General features: G+C 47.4%; 1 protein-coding gene across 7 annotated transcripts in view; it reads right to left on the reverse strand.

Moving 5' to 3' along the window:
* Nucleotides 1-17,255, reverse strand: part of LARGE1 (LARGE xylosyl- and glucuronyltransferase 1) — a 349,906-nt gene that overhangs the window by 82,599 nt on the left and 250,052 nt on the right. For all 7 annotated transcript variants that reach the window (XM_029078653.2, XM_029078655.2, XM_039914014.1 and 4 more), the window contains one exon: nucleotides 4,167-4,271. In XM_029078653.2, the coding sequence (XP_028934486.1) occupies nucleotides 4,167-4,271 (105 nt within the window). The remainder of the gene's footprint in view (nucleotides 1-4,166; nucleotides 4,272-17,255) is intronic.

Consider the following 17,255-nt stretch of genomic DNA (forward strand, 5'->3'; position numbering starts at 1 on the left):
CCCCAGCGCGTAGAATAGTGCTTGGCACATAGTCATTTGTATATATTATCTGTACATATTATTACTCTATTTATTTTGTTAATGAGGTGGACATCCCCTTGATTCTATTTATCTTGATGATGTTGTCTCATTTTTGTTTTGTTCTGTTTTGCTTTATTGTCTCCCCCGTTTAGACTGTGAGCCCATCACCGGGCAGGGATTGTCTCTAACCGTTGCCGAACTGTACATTCCAAGCGCTTAGTCCAGTGCTCTGCACATAGTAAGTGCACAATAAATACTATTGAATGAATGAGATGTGAGACACTAAGAAGTTGAGTGATTTGTCCAAGGTCACACAGCAAGCAACTGGCAGAAAAGGGAATTAGAACCTAGGTTCTCTGAGACATGGGCCCGTTTCAACTAGGCCATGTTGCTTCTCCATGTGTCTTTCTTCAGGTTTCGATTCTACAAGCCTCAGTTGTGCCGATCGCCTCCGCCATTAATGGGGAAGGTGGTGGGGGGGGGGGGAAGTGGGGGTGGTCCTGTGTATCCTGCTACCACAGAATGAAAGGCCCGAGAAGGCCGGGACCAGGCTGGGTGTGCACTCTATACAGCACACTGTGCGCATTACCCAGCAACAGTGATGATATGTCATGGGTGGGAAATACAATTCAATGCAGCGTGGAGAAAGGTTAAACAAACAACTGAGGGGTGGCGGGGTAAATCGATACAGAAAAAATGAAGGTTGGACAACTGGTAATACTTGAAAAAGCCTGATATTCTCTATGCCTCAGTTTCCTCAACTGCAAAAAATGGGGATTCAATTCCTTTTCTCTCTCTGACTTGACCGTGAACACCATGTGGGACAGGGACTGTATTCCACCTGATTCATCTGCATCTATCCCAGTGCTTAGAATAGTGCTAGACACATAGGAAGCATTTAAAACATATCCTTAAAAAAAAGCTCCCATTAAATTGTATTCTATTTAACCGTTTTGCCACGGTGTCCAATGTTTGCCATCATTTGTTTCCCTCCTCTACCTTACAACGTGAGATTTGGCGGTACGGTCAGTGATTCAACAAGCATTTCACTGAGTGCCCTTCGGGTAATAAAGGCCTTTGTTAGAATCTATAATCTGTCCCAGACTTCAAGGACCCAGAGTTTACCCTGACCTCAGAGATGTGTCAAACTTCAGCGGCTGTGATTCACTCTAAGGATTTTACTTGTGTCTGTCTCCCCCTCTAGACCGAAAGCTCCTCGTGGGCAAGGGTCATGCCAATCAACTCTACTGTACTGTAAATACCACTGATGAACCGATCGATCGATTGATCTCAATTTCCTTCCTAAAATTTTCTTCCTCCCTGGAGACTCTGGTCTCCAGCTGCCTGTCTCTATCCTCACTCAGAAACATCAAGGCAGTAAATCCATTTAATTTTTAATTTTTTTAAAGCATGTCTGCTTCTCCTGTCAATACCATGCCCTTCATCTCCAAGAGGGAAAATGGGGGCTCTTTCCGTAACCTTGAAAAAAGTCACTGTTTCCAGCAATCTCCTGTGTCATCTTCCTTTCACTCTCCACTTTTTGCTTTCCCCTTCTAAGTGTGCTTGTCTCAACACACTCACCACCCTCTAATCTGGAGATAGCTCATCTATAATGCAACTCTGTCAGGCTATTACAAGATGCCTGCTTCAACAGCCTCGTGCCCCTCTTTGCCAAGGCTTCGGCCGCAGGTGTGGTTCCGATGGTGTCTAACCCCACGAGGAATTAACTTGTCTCGGGCCCACGGGCGACACTGTGAGGATGGAACTTAATTCAGCAGGAAAAATCAGGAGAGGGCGCCTGGGCCGTGCTGGGGTTTGTACATCTGCCGATTGCTTGGCTCAGTGGCTCGTGTAAAAGACAGAATGAAGTTGTAAATGGCTTTGGAGCTCATCGGGGAATGAGCTGATCCCCTTTAATCTCCTGGGTTCTCCTAGCTTCGAGGAGGTAGAAAGGAAAACAAAAACAAGCATGAGGAGGAAGACAAGTCAAACTCCCTCCTCCCAATGACTGCTCTCTCTTCCCAGGGACTGTGAGCCTGGGAGACCAACCTGTTGCCGAATTAAAACTGGTCAGAAATGGTGGTTTTGTTAAACGCTTACTGGGTGTCAAGCACTGTTCTAAGCCCTAGGGTGGATACAAGTTAATCACCCCGAACGTAGTTCATTTCCTACATGGGGCTCACAGTTTAACTAAGAGGGCGCACAGGTATTGAATCCCCATTTTACAGAGGAGGAAACTGAGGCACAGAGAGTGAAGTGACTTGCTCAAGGTCACGTAATAATACTTGTGGCATTTGTTAAGCTCTTACTATGTGCCAGATGCTCTACTAAGTGCTGGGGTGGATACGAACAAATCAGGTTGGACTTAGTCCCTGCCCTACATGGGGCTCACAGTCTTAATCTCCATTTTACAGATGAGGTAACTGAGGTACAGAGAAATGAAGTGACCTTCCCGTGGACAAACGGACAAGTGGCAGAGCAGGGATTACAATTCAGGTCCTTCTGACTCCCAGGCCTGTGATCTATCCACTAGGCCATGCTCCTCTCTAGCAGACAATCCTCTGTTCTCAATTCTCTGTCACAGCTGGCAATAGGCAGGTTCAGGATTAGAACCCAGGTCCTGTGACTCTCAGACCCATGATCCTTTTCTTACACCTCTTGGAAGTTTCCTCAAGGAGGGAAGGTGGTGGGAAAACTGGGAGCTGTCGCATAAAAATGAGAGTGGAGACAATATTAGGTACATTTTTGTTTCCCAGGTAAGGGTTTGGGAGATCCTTCCGATTGTCTGCTCATTCTAACACCCTGGGTCGTTACAAAATAAACCAATATAGTTCCTGACCAGTTATCCTTCCACTGCCTATTTTCTGGGCAGGAATTGAAAAAGAAATAAGAGGAGAACGGGGGGTAGGGGAAGAGGGAGGGGAAACGGAAGGAGAAGAGGAGGAGAAGGAAGAACAGAAGGAGGAAAGGCCCAAGTCATCCAGAGGAATTATTCTGAGAAGCTTTGAAGAGCCAAACCGTGTGTTCCATATGCGACACTGAAAAGAAGGATGAGTTATCTACTGAAGCATCACTTCATGAATTCCTTTTCCATCAATGAACCCTTTTCATACAATCCAAGAGTTTCTATTCCGTATGAATCATAGAGTAATGACTGCTTGGTACCACTGGGCCATTTGAAAAAGACATGTCATCGGAAGTTAAATTTTTGCCACGTTTTGCTGTTCTATTACAAATGCTGATGGTTCGTAATTCGTAATACGCCTTGGCATATGAAGTGGAAGACGGCAGAACAGGTGAAGCTGTTTGACTTTTACCCACTTATTGTCTTTTTGTTTGCTTGTTTTTCTACACCCAGCATTGCAGGGAGTGGTGGGAGAAGGTGTCTTTGTGGAATGATAAACGCCCATTTTGGCTACAGTTTTTCTCCCACCCGGTGAACGGGAATTGAAAATCACTGGATTTTGCCATACTGGAGCAAATGTGGCCCTAATCTCGACCTGGAGGTGTTGCAGTACTTCTTTAGCTTATAATTTCTGCTCTGAAAAGAGAAATGGACATTCGTTCCAAGGTCCATTCTAGTTTTTCTTCCTCCCAGCTGCTAAAATTAGCTTCTGGAGAAAGACAACTGGTCTTTTCTGGGCCAAGGTGAGAGAGTGAGGGGAACTTCTATCTCTGACAATGATACCTAGAAGATGGAGGAGGAGTACCCAGGACAGACCCCATGGCAAAGCCTTTTTTTTTTGGAAATTTTGTTGCCGAGTACCTTGGTGGTCTGAAAGAACGAAGGGGTCCAAGCCCAGAAAACAAGCCCGAGTCACCCACCCTTAGCAGTTTGCTGCTAAGTCCCACCTAGGCTGCAACACTGCCTACCAACTGTATGGCACTCTCCCAAGCACTCAGTACAGCGCTCTGTACACAGTAAGAACTCAATAAGTACCACTGACTGATTGATCTGTCTCCTTAAGCACTGGGCGCTACACCGAGGAAGCTTGGGAAGGCTGCTGCCTCGTTTAATTCTAGCTTCCAGGCCCTAGAAATGATCGTCAGCTCGAACGGCAACTCTCCCGACACGAGAAGGCCAACGAGGGAGTTTTTTTGGGTCTCTAGCTCCTGCTCCAAGTTTAGAACCCCTCAGCACCTACCCGTATTGTAGCCTCTCCCAAGGGCTGGCCAGGGCCGGTGGTTCTTCCAGAGATTCCCTAGGTACCAGTCGCTTTGATTCTCCACCAAACCCAGAACCTGCTGGCCTGTAAAGAAGCAGAACATACGGACAGCTCATCAGCAAAAGGGAACCGAAGCAGGTCAGTGAGTGATGGAAATAGATCCTTAAGCGTTCGACCCACCTTCCTCATCATCATCGACAAACATTACTGCTCCCCATCAAGACGTTCTGCACTCGATACTCTCCCCATCCTTAGCCCCACAGCAATTATGTACATATCCGTAATTTATTTTAATGTCTGTCTTCCCCCTCTAGACCGTAGGCTCCCTGTTGACCGGGCATGCATCTACCAACTCCGGCACTCAGACTCTTGGTAAACGGCGCTCCGTACACAGTGAGGGCCATATAAATACCACCGATTGATTGATGAATTGATTCTAGCCCCATCAGGGTCACAAAATCTCCTGAAAGTATAACTTCCTGGACCAAATGTCCAGAGCTGACAGAGAACAAATTTGTTGCCTTCATTTGGAACACCAGGCTGGGTGATCTAGAATCTCTCTCGCATGCTGACAGCTTGCTGAAATGATGTGTGCAAGTTTGGTGTAATTTATTTGATCAATTTATTGAGCCCTAGCTAAATCATCACCTCAGCACAAATACATAAATTAGAGGTATGGTTACAGTATTACCACTCATTTTCTTGTAGTATATTATTCCACCCAGAACTTGTACAACAGCTCAAGGAAGGAAAAAAAAATCACTAATCTTGGGTATCCTTGAACTTCTCAGGCTGATGGCCAATGACCGCGGCTTGGAAATAGCTGGAGATGGGGACTTAGTGGGAAGGCAATGGGTCCAAAACTGAGCCAGACCGAGCAATACCTGGTTCTAATGTGTTCCCCTAAGCCCCTTTACTTTCATCTTCTCTCCGTCACTCCCTTGACCGGCTCTGCGCATCGTGGCAGACGCAACTCTGACGACGCAACTCAAACGAGCTTCTGCTTCACCATCTGTCCCACTCCCCTCCTCACCAGGACATCCCAGGAAGAATTAAGGAGCCTCTTCCAAGTGCTCAGTACAGTGCTCCACCCTTAGCAAATGCTCAATAAATTCAACTGATCGAAAGACGGAGCCAGGCCAATCCTGGGCCCAGGAGGTGGGAACTGATTTCTCAATGTAGGGTTCTGATCTATTGTCGGGGGAGTTAGAGACACCTCCTCCAAACCCAAACTTATACCCGAGATTCTACAAGGAGCTTAAGCGGAATGATTTGAAGAACTATTTGATACTTAGACCGGAGGCAGCGGTGTGATAGGCAATCATTCATTCATTCATTCAATAGTATTTATTGAGTGCTTACTATGTGCAAAGCACTGTACTAAGCGCTTGGAATGTACAAATCGGTAGCAGATAGAGACAATCCCTGCCCATTGACGGGCTTACAGTTTAATCGGGGGAGACAGACAAAAAGAATAGCAATCAGTAGAATCAAGGGGATGTACAGCTCATTAAAACAATAGCAATAAAGAGAACCAAGGGGATGTACATCTGATTAACAAAATAAATAGGGTAATAAAATTTATACGAATGAGCGGACGAGCACAGTGCTCTGAGGGGAGGGGAAGGGAGAGGGGGAGGATCAAAGGGAAAGGGAGGGGAAGGGGGCTTAGCTAAGGGGAGGTGAAGGGGGGGACAGAGAGGAAGCAGAGGGAAAAGGGGAAGCTCAGTGTGGGAAGGCCTCTTGGAGGAGGTGAGCTCTCAGTAGGGCTTTGAAGAGGGGAAGAGAAGTAGTTTGGAGGAGGTGAGGAGGAAGGGCATTGCAGGACAGCGGGAGGACGTGGCCCAGGGGTCGACGACAATCCATCTCACCAAAGGCAGGCACACGGTTTGCACCAGCAGGCTTCATGGGTGATATTTAAGATCCCTTCCCAAACTGTATTAACACCTAGATGCCTTCACGGGACTATGGACTTAGACTTTCTCTGCCTCAAAGTACTGAAGCTAGTGAAATGTAAAATAAAGGGCCAGTGAAGAGGGCCAGAATAAGATACCTGCATGCACGGATGAACCATCGGTCCTTAGGCTTAATGCTGACGTGCAGAGAGCTTCAGGCCTGTATAAAATTTCACCGGCCAGGGCACTTCCATCGACCTTCCTCACATTTTCCAGGATCATCACTCTACATCAAATGTCTGCCACCCCCCCGCCTATGCCTACCCTCTTTAAGGCTCTCTGCACCACCAGGCTAAGAAAATTCAAGCATCTTCTTGTGCTCTGAAACGCTCCGCCAATATGGCAACTTGACAAAAACATAATAAGAATTTGTTGTAAGTCTCTTTTAATTCCGGATTCCTTTTAGACACTGTCCTTGTGCTCCACTATCGGGACTCCTCAGACCTGTCAGACACCTCTAGATTGAGCTGGCCCCCCTAGCTCCCCTCAAAGAGACTGAGTGTCTACAGTCAGCAGCACAGTGTAGTGCACAGTGTACAGGCCTGCGAGTCAGAAGGTCCAAGGTCCTAATCCCGGCTCTGCCACTTCTCTGCCGTGTAACCTTGGGCAAGTCGCTTCTCTTTCTCATTTACCTCATCTGTAAAATGGGGGTTAGGACTATGAGCCCCATGTGGGACAGGGACTGTGTCCAACCTGATTACCTTGTATCTACCCCAGTGCTTACAACAGTGCCTGACACACAGTAAGCACTTAACAAATACCATTATAATAACAATAAAAATTATTATTATTAATAAACAGAAAAGACATCACACCAATTCCATGGAGGGGTGGGGTTTCCAAGGGGAAGCTATCAAGCTGTTCCCACTTTTAGGGTATCTCTTGAACCCCAGGCATCTGAGGCCACTGACCAATTCCCCAAGCACTCTATATGCCCCCGAACCCTGAAACTATCACCCCATTAAGTGGCAGAACCCCACACCCGTCCCCCAAGGCAGGGGAGACCACCGAGAGATACGGAGCCACTCAGCATTCGGTGCTGCCTTCCTCACCTTAAGAGTTATTGCGATAAAACAGTGTGAGGAACAGAAAAGGCTTTGTCATTTTTTTTTCCCCTGCACTGGCTCTGCAGTTATGATGAAGTGCCCTCCCTTCGCTCTTCTTTACTCTCGGCACAAGTTAGCTTATGAAAATGAAGCTGTCGTCTCGGCTTATTCATACATCACCGCTAACGGCCAGACAAGAATAAACCAGCTTGGGACGCTGGCTCGCCTGTAGTGGGAGAGTCTCCAGACAGACGGGGAGGATGAGTAGGAGGGGAAGAGGGGAGGAAGCGGGAGAAGCGGGGAGGGAGAGGATGATAGGGTCCTCGCTGGCAGCATTCTGCTCAGAGCAGGACTTGAGCCATTGCCAGGGTGAAAAGCGTCTGAATTTTGTTACGGCTTGGATGTGGCTGGTAAAGCCAGACTCTGAGCTCAGAGGGGGCAGTCAGAGGGTGTTTAATACACTCAGACCTGCGCCGTTTTGAGGGTTCCCCTCCTAGAGCAGGCGATGGCCTCCTCACTCTATGGGGGGGGGGTGGATTTTTTCCCCCCCAGTATTTGTAAAGTGCATACTATGTGCCAGGCACCGCACTAAGCGCTGGCATAGACCCAAAATAATCGAGTTGGACACAGTCCCTGTCGCCCTGGGATTAGAACTCAGGTCCTCTGACTTCCAGGCCCGTGCTCTTACCATTAGGCCACACTGGCAGAGGTAATTCCCCTTGGATCTCCGGCCTCTTCCTGCTCTGCTCAGAGACCGTGAGCCCTTGAGGGACAGGCTCCAAGTCTAATCTCCCCCGTATACCCCTCAGTCCGTGTTCTCCACACTGTAAGAGCTTAATTCTACTATTACAAATACGATTACTTTTCTACCACTAATAATAATGTTGGTATTTGTTAAGCACTTACTAAGTGCCAAGCACTGGTCTAAGCGCTGGGGTAGATACAAGGTAATCAGGTTGTCCCACGTAGGGCTCACAGTCTTCACCCCCGTTTTACAGATGGGGTAACTGAGGCAGAGAGAAGTGAAGTGATTTGCCCAAGGTCAGCTGACAAGCGGCGGAGCCGGGATTAGAACCCATGACCTCTGACTCCCAAGCCCGGGCTCTTTCCACCGAGCCACGCTGCCGGAGGTCTCTGTCTTCAATGCTGACTGTGAACTCCTTGTGGCCAGGGAACACGTCTACCGAACCTGCTATGCTGTGCTCTCCCAAGCGCTTAGTACAGTGTTCTGCACACAGTAAGCGCTCAGTAAATATCACTGACTGATTGGTGGGAGCCCCTGGACGGCTTAATCCCTGAACCTCTGGGCTCAACCTGGCCTGAACCGTGTCCGTGAATCTCTGGACCCAGATCTGTGTCAAGACTTCTCTTTGGCCCTGGTGACCTCAAGTGAAACAAACAAGGCTGGGGGTGTTTTGCAGCTATTTTTACATGAGAAAACAGTAAATCCCAAAGTTCAGATTTAATCGATTCAAGCATTTTTAAAGACAGAGTGGTCTTGAATATTATCATACAATTTTTAAATTGAGTGCGGGTTGGTAATGATAAGGAAAATACAATGTCACAGTCACATTTCCTAGACATATTAAAAGAGTGACTGCAGTGTTATCTATGTCCTTGGACACGGAGTGTGGAACAGCAAAAAACATTCTGGAAGAAGACTTAACAAGAAAACATTGCTAAACTGAAACATCCCTTAAAGGTTTGAAAAGAGCTTGGAGATCCATTCTTTCTTCCACATCTAGGAACAGAAGGTCTCCAAGGGCATCATTTTTTCTATAATTAGTAGAAAATAAATACTAGCAATAGTATTTATTAAGCACTTAACTGTTCATTCTTCCATTCAATCGTATTTACTGAGCGCTTACTTTGTGCAGAGCACTGTATTACGCGCTTGGGAGAGCAGAAGCAGCATGGCGTAGTGGATAGGGCTCGAGCCTGGGAGTCAGAAGGTCATGGGTTCTAATCCCGGCTCCGCCACTTCTCTGCTCTGTGACCTTGGGCAAGTCACTTCACTTCTCTGGGCCTCAGTTCCCTCATCTGTAAAATGGGGATAAAGCCTGTGAGCTCTACACGGGACACCTTGATGACGTTGTACCTACCCCAGCTCTTACAACAGTCCTTTGCACATAGTAAGCACTTAACAAATGTCATTATTATTATTATTAAGTACTGGGAAAGAGCATATATGAAGTAGAAACAGACTCTGGCCATCAAGGGGCTCAACAAACTATGAATATACATTGGGAAGAGGGGACTGGTAAAACCATAAAACACTACAGCAACATAAAAGACAGGGTTAAAATCACACACAAAAATCCCCCAATAAGTAGGGTGCTGTGGCTAGTGCAGCGGAATTTCAGGCTCCTCGTGTCTCCAGGGCAAAGCTGTAGACAGAGTGATCTCTACAGCAGCTTCCAGTCTTCCCAAGGTTTTGTGAGGATGCTTTCCTCTTTTCCTGTAGGGTGACGGAAACCAGGGCAGGATGGAATAATAACAACAATAATAATAACGGTAATTGTTAAGCACTTGCTATGTGCCAAGCACTGTTCGAAGTACCGTGGTAGATACAAGACAGTCACATTGGACACAGTCCCTGTCCCACACAGGGCTCACACTCAATCCCCATTTTACAGACGAGGTAACTGAGGCTCAGAGAAGTGAAGCGACTTCTCCAAGGTCACACAGCAGACATGGGGCAGAGCCAGGATTAGAACCCTGACCTTCTGACTCCCAGGCCTGTGCTCTACCCAGTAAGCCACGCTCCTGAGGAATCTCCTCAGAGGCAGGGAGGGTAGTTAGTGGTGGTTCCAGGGAGGCAGTGTGACTGGGGGTTGGGAGGTGAAGCCAGGTAACGGAGAAGGTAACTGAAGTGGGATCCCGCTTCAGTAAAGGTGGGAAGAGGTCACGGTGATCAGCGGAGGGAGGGGGACGTGAGGGGGAAAAGAAGCAGGAAGTGTATTTTAGACCCGAGCTTTGACTTGGAAGTGGGAAGGGATGAATGGAATAATGGATGAAGGGGGCTTGGTGAGGATACCTTTACACAATGCGAGCAGTTGTGAATATATTCTTTACTCAAGCATTGGGTGAACTTGGAATGGAGCCGGAGGAGGTGAGGTTTCAAAATCCTTCCCCCATCCCCACCGCTCCCCACCAACTTCCGACGGAGCTCAAGATGGCATTAGGACCTGAGAAAGGAGGGAACGGCCCCATATCCAGCCCAATAATGGTGCCAAACAACCTCATTCAGTGGCAGAGAACATTCTCCCTCATCTCTCAAGCCCATAAACTTGGCATGACTCTTGATGCCTCCCTCTCATCTCCAATATTCAATCTGTCATCAAATCCAACTGGGTCTATCTCTCCCACATTTCCATCTAAATGGTCCAGATCCTTGGCATATCCTAACATGACCAAATCATCGGCCTCATCACGTACGCCCCCTCTAGACTGTAAGCGCGTTGTGGGCAGGGAACACGCAGTGCTCCGCTCACAGTAAGTGCTCAATAAATGTGATCGATTGACTCATACGTCGCTCGGCTGCCTGGATCGTTCTTCCAAAACATCATCCTACCCGCCCTCCCCACCCAATCAATCCATCATATTTATTGAGCGCTTACTGGGTGGCAGAGCACCGTACTAAGCATTTGGGAGAGTAGAATAACACAACAGAGCAGACACATTCGCTGCCCAAAGCAATCAAAACACTGCCGAGGATTGCCCATTCCTCTAGGCATCGAGCAGGACTTGCCCTTCGAGTTGGCTTTAAGACACATCTCTCCTACCAATTCATCCACTCTCTTCTCCCACTGCACCCCAGCTCACACACACCGATCCCCTCAAGCCAACCTATCCGGCTCGCCTGGCTGTCAGACCAGACCGGGAGGGTCATCACTGCTGTCACGATTACTTCCTGCCGCTCTCTTCTCTTCCACTGTGTGCACCATTGCCCCTGGAGAGTAGGTGACAAGGACGGACAGCAGATTGTTTGCTTCTACTCTAAAGCGCAAAAGCCTTAGCCAAGAGCGCACGATGAAGAAAGTGAGGTGTGTGTCTATGCACGTGTATGTGTGGGATGGGGGTGCGTGCGGGGGACGGAGGCAGCAGAGAAGCAGTGTGGTCTAGTGGACAGAGCACGGGCCTGGGGGTCAGAAGGATCTGGGTTCTAATCCTGACTCTGCCACTTGTCTGCTGTGTGACTGTGGGCAAGTCACTTAACTTCTCTAGGCCTCAGCTACCTCACCTGTAAAATGGGGATTAAGACCGTGAGCCCCGTGTGGAACATGGACGGTGACCAACTTGGTTATTTTGTATCTACCCCAGTGCTTAGAACAGTTCCTGGTACAAAGTAAGTGCTTACCGACTATCATTTAAAAAAAAAAAAGTCTGGTGTCAATCAAAATAAACCCTGAGACAATGCAGGCAACTTGGCCTCAGAGGGGAAGGAAGCCACTTTCTATATTTCCAAAAATCTCTTTATCAGGCATGAAACCCCAGGGGCATTAAGAGGGCTGGTTTGATTAAAGAGGCTACTCAGGGGGACAGTGAGAGAGCTCTTTCCGTTCTGATTTGCCCGTGCTCGGACAAATGGAAGGGAAGACAAGAGAAGGCAGGTTTAAAAAATCCCACCAAACTGAAAAAAAATAGAGCGACAGGTGAAATGAGGGGACTGTCTCCTGGCGTTCTCCCAGCAAAGACACACAGGCAATGGTGAGCACATCCCCAGGTGCGTCGTGATAGGTAAAAGGGTCTTGTCGCAGACTTGCTCCTGAAAAGGTCACCCATTTAAACAGAGTGGCAGGCAAAAGTCTGACCACGGTGACATCTGTTCCTCCATTTAAGGCTTTGCTGTTGGCACGAGAATGACTGAGCTCTGCCAGTTCCTGGCTGTGAAGAGGGTGGGTCTGGGCTCCTTGCGCCAAGATAAAGGGGGACGGGAGTCCCCCCCCCGACCACCAGTCTCTCCTCTGGGGCAAACAAAAGGCTACGAGACAAAGACGGCTCCCGTCCCCTGGACTTTAGGGCTGATTATTTAAAGAAACCAAAATATGTTTCACATTGCTCTGCTGACTCTCCCACCTTTCCTTGCCGCCCAAAGGCCAGGTCTGTGCCCTGTTAGATTGGCAAATGCCAAAGTGACATTTTCTGCTTTGTTTCTTTCCCAGCTGGGGGCCCCGACTAGGGATTGATTCCTTGTGTCTTTATCCAGCTTCCACCGAAGGGCCAACTCCATCATAATTTAGGGTAGAATGGCTGAAATTCCTTTTCTTCAAATCTCATCTTTAAAGCTCTGAGTTTATCAAACTCCTGTGGACCCAGAAAATTACCCTCATTAAGCAGATACTCCCATTGACTCCGGGAGTCATCCCAAATCTGTCGGGCATGTAAGTAACTTTTCCTATCATAAGCCCCCTGAGGGAAAGGGACTGTGTCCAATTCCCACATATGTATTCTTTCCCAACATTTGGTACAGTGCTCAGCACCCAGTAAATGCTCATGAAATACTATTACTACTAGGTGAAACTGCGTTGGGTTCCACACAATCGAGAAGTGATATTTATTTTGCGCTTCCTGCATGCGGAACACTGTACCAAGAGCTTGACAGCGAACAACAGAGTAAAAAGACACCATCCCTACCCTCAAGAAGATTAAATCAGGTGAAAATAATAATAATGTTGGTATTTGTTAAGCGCTTACTATGTGCAGAGCACTGTTCTAAGCGCTGGGGGAGATACAGGGTCATCAGGTTGTCCCACGTGGGACTCACAGTCTTAATCCCCATTTTACAGATGAGGTAACGGAGGCACAGAGAAGTGAAGTGATGCCCACAGTCACACACCTTCTTCCCTTGGGGACTTTCCAATTTAAAAACAGTGACTGAAACCTCGAGGATAAGACTCTTATTACAGGATGAGACATGTCCCCTCTGTCTTCAGCGTGTTAGGGCTTGACCCTGTTTAGAACACGTGAAGAAAACAAAACGTAAACACTCTTGTAGCTTTCGGCTGAAGAACAGAACAAGTTTTCAAAATGCTCACATTCTGGAACAGGATTAGGTTCATTTTAGGGCAAAACCATTTCAACCCAATATTTTCCTTCAAAATCCACTCTACACATGGATTTTCTCTCTCCGCTACCTTCAGCTTTTATTGTTCACTGTTACAAGCTGAAGTTGGAAGCTCCTCATCCACCCAGTTTGCTTAGAACCTCTATGGTTCTACTCAGCTTAACATCAAAACCCATGGCTGTTCAAAATGAGGAAGAATTCAGAACCTCTTAGGAAGTCATTTGGCTTTGGGAACATCTAGTGCTTGAGCTACTCCATTTCAATTAGCTTTTTCCTGGAAGGTCAAGGCACGAAGGTCACCAGGCAAATAGTGGGACCTTTTCTAACCCTTTCTAAATGGAACCTTTGTGGCCCAAGAGAATCTAATTCTGTGCGACTCAGTCCATCTCTGGCCTTTAGCAACCTAATAACTCGAGGCGTCGGCCGCTCATCGTGAATCGTTTCGAAGAGTCTAGTGCCCGAAGTCAGCTGCTGCTGAGGCTTGGGGAAGATTGAGCCATTCCTACTACAACCTATCATGCTCATTTCACTTCTCTAACCCCAACCCTACTCACTGTACCTCGATCTCATCTCTCTCGCCACTGACTCTTTGCCCACGTCCCGACTCTGGCCTGGGACTCCCTCCCCGTTCAGGTCTGACAGACGACCACTCTCCCCATATTCAAAACCTTAATAAAATCGCATCTCTTCCAAGAAACCTTCCCTAACTCCTCACTTCTCCCACTTCCTCTCCCTTCTGCGTCACCCTTGCGCTTGGATTTGTACCCTTCATTAACAACAACAATTACGATGTTTGTTAAGCACTTACTATGCGCCAAGCACTGTTCTGAGCGCTAGTACACTTATGTACAGATCTGTAATTTCTTTTGTCTCTTCCCCCTCTAGACCGTAAGCTCCTTGTGGGCAGGGAACATGTCTATCGAATCTGTTACACTGTACTCGCCCAAGTGGTTAGTACAGTGTTCTGCACACAGTAAGCGCTCAATAAATACCACTGAGTGTTGACAGATTGCCCCTGTGCCACTCTGGGGAAAACTGAGGTTTGATCACAGTGAGCAAAGGTCTTCCTACCACCAGAGGAGTGATGCTGTCCCAGGAATGGTTAGGAAAACACTTCTGAAGCCAACTTCCGGCTCAAGAAATCCCCCACATCGACGGGGGGGTGGGACCATGTGAGTAAATCGGATGCTAACGCTTACTGTGGCATTTGTTAAGTGCATATTACGTGCTCAGCACCGTAATAATAATAATTGTGGTATTTATTAAGCACTGCACTAAGTGCTGGGGTGGGTACAAGCAAAACGGGTTGGACAAGGTCCCCATCCCACATGGAACTCACAGTCTCAATCCCCATTTTACAGATGAGAGAAGTGAGGAAGCGAGAAGTGAAGTGACTTGCCCAAGGTCACACAGTAGTCATGTGTCAGGGCTGGGATTAGAATACATGACTCTTTCTGACTCCCAGGTCTGTGCTCTATCCACTACACCAGGCTGCTAAGTGCTGGGGTAGACAAAGGAAAATCAGGTCCCACAAGGAGCTCACAGAGTAGAAAGGGATTGAATCCCCATATCACAGATGATGGAACTGAGGCACAGAGAAGCTCAGTGACTTGGCCAAAGACCATACAGCAGATGAGTAGAGGAGCCGGGAATAGAACCCAGGGCCTCTGACTCCCAGATCCAGGCTCTTTCCAATAGGTCATGTTAGTGTGTGCAGAGCACTGTACTAAGAATTTGGGGGAGTACCACAGTGTAGGCAGATGTGGTTCCTGTCCAGAAGGAGTTTACAGTCTAGAGTGGAATGCGCACATTAAAATAAATTGCCGATATATACATATTCTAATGAGCTCAATATCCAAGCTGCAAAACTTAAGTGATAAGCCTGAAAAATATTACCTTTCCCTCCCTGGAACTTCGGCTTTTCACCACTGAAAATGCAGTATATTTGTTGCTGTTTGAGTGTTGGTTACATTACACTCAGAGATTTGTCACACATTCTAGTAAGAGGTGCTAACCTAATGCTGCACGCACAAATGGGATCTTTACCGCTCTCTAATGTAATGAGAGTGTCCCGGGCCCAACCGAAATCTCATTTTTATCGGGAACAATATATGATATATGACCAATTTCTCAAATGTGATATTTCAGTGGTCGATAAGACTCCGTCCTATGAGGGAGGTTCCCTCCCAGTCAGCTCGTGTACCTTCTGCTGTCATTAGCGGTGATTTTAAAATACTGGAAAGGTGAGGTCTGATTACTTCTAAATGCGAATCTGCAGGCCTATTTACTGCATCGTAGGCCAAACCACCAACACGGGGAGAGATAGCCACCAAACAGATTTCTTTCTATTTCTCTCCAGGTGGGTCACCACTAAAGAGTTTATAGCCACACAGCGATGCCGAGGTCGGTAATCCAGATGGACCTCCCCGGAACACTCAGAGAGGGTTAGCGTCGACATCACTCAATATTCTGCAATTAAAGCTGGGATGATGGCACCCCGGACCACTCTTCGCTTTATCACTGACGTTTCTCACTCATTCCCGCTTGCTCGCTCGCTTGGGGCTGAGTGCTTCTTTCCTTTCTAGTTAGCATCTTGAGAAAAAAAGAGGCAGGTGTGGAGTTGAAAGAGACCCAAACAAGCATTAGAGGAAGCTCTCTCACATTCTTCTCAGCACTTCTTCCCCCATCACTCAATTAGTTCAATGGTTCTTTAAAGGCAATGAAGCCTTTTTTTTTTTTTTAAAAAAAAAAGCAGAACTCCGCGTTATTTGAACAGTTCAGTGAGGAGGAACGAAGCACGACGCCTTTGAGACAGGAGGACGTCGAAGTCTTCTCCAAGGGTTAAAGTTTAAAAACAAATCGGAGCGAGTTTAACCAATGCCGTAAGTTTCATTAAGGAGATATGTCGATGGGCATGGGAAGAAAGGTGGAGAGAGGACAGAGCTTACCATCTGCTGGAACACAAACATCCCCCATAATGAATTCTGTACGCCATCTCGTTCAACCCTGCAATATTTCATCCATTGATTTTATTGTCAAATGAAAAGGCGCTCGTTCCAAGTGGCATTTAGTGAGACAGATGGCGAGTGACCCAGACTTCATTACTTGGAGTCTGCTCTCTGGGTAAGTTTAACGTTACATGGGCGGAAAGCAGTAGAGTGAAGACCATCCACCGCCTCCAACATCTGGAAAGTCAGGTTGGCGTCTCTCGGTGGTTTGGGGTAAGCCGGCCAGACTCGCGCTGGCCCTGATGGCCATAGAACGGCCCTCTTTCTGGCCTCTTCTCTCAAGGTCACCCCACAGGTCAAAGGACACCAGAAGCAGAAGCTGCAGAACCCCCAGATGCAGGTGGCAGCTAAAAAGGATCTAAAAACAAAGCTTCTTTCATAGCTCTCTCAGACAGGAGAGGGTGAGACATTTGACATTTGGATCTGGGTTTTGAGTTCTGGATAATCTCTCCGTTGATCTCTAGGTGGATGCTTCTCTGGGACATGTCCTTCATTCTCTGTGAATTCTCTGCAGTGACACGCACTGAATAGGGCCCGGTGCACAGTAGACACTCGGTTAATTTCTTGATAAGGACGAGCAAGACAAAGGGTCAAATTGTCTCCTAAATTCCCCCAAACACATACTCAAGTCTGGGGGGGTGGGGGGGGGGAGTCCCTGATCCTTTCTCGTAAATGCATGCCTGATTTAAGTCCACCTGCTTTCATTTGACCAGTCACGTCACCCCAATTCTTAGCTACTCTTCCTGTCCATCGATTCTGATGGGGCAAAAAGCCTGACACTTCAGAAGGGACTGCTTCTGCTGGAAAAGAAATGGCAGAGATGGAAGGCAAGAACAGGGAAAGCTAAATTTTAATAGGTGATTGGCCAAAGGTCAGCAGCAAAATAGGAAGGAACAAGAGTCACCAGTTGGGTAGAAGTGAAAAAGGAATTACCTCAGATTAGAGTGCGATTAAGGTTTTGGGAATGCTGCTGTTGCTGATGGTGATGATGA

The sequence above is a fragment of the Ornithorhynchus anatinus genome, chromosome 14 (genome assembly GCF_004115215.2).
Source record: "Ornithorhynchus anatinus isolate Pmale09 chromosome 14, mOrnAna1.pri.v4, whole genome shotgun sequence".
Lineage (NCBI taxonomy): Eukaryota > Metazoa > Chordata > Mammalia > Monotremata > Ornithorhynchidae > Ornithorhynchus > Ornithorhynchus anatinus.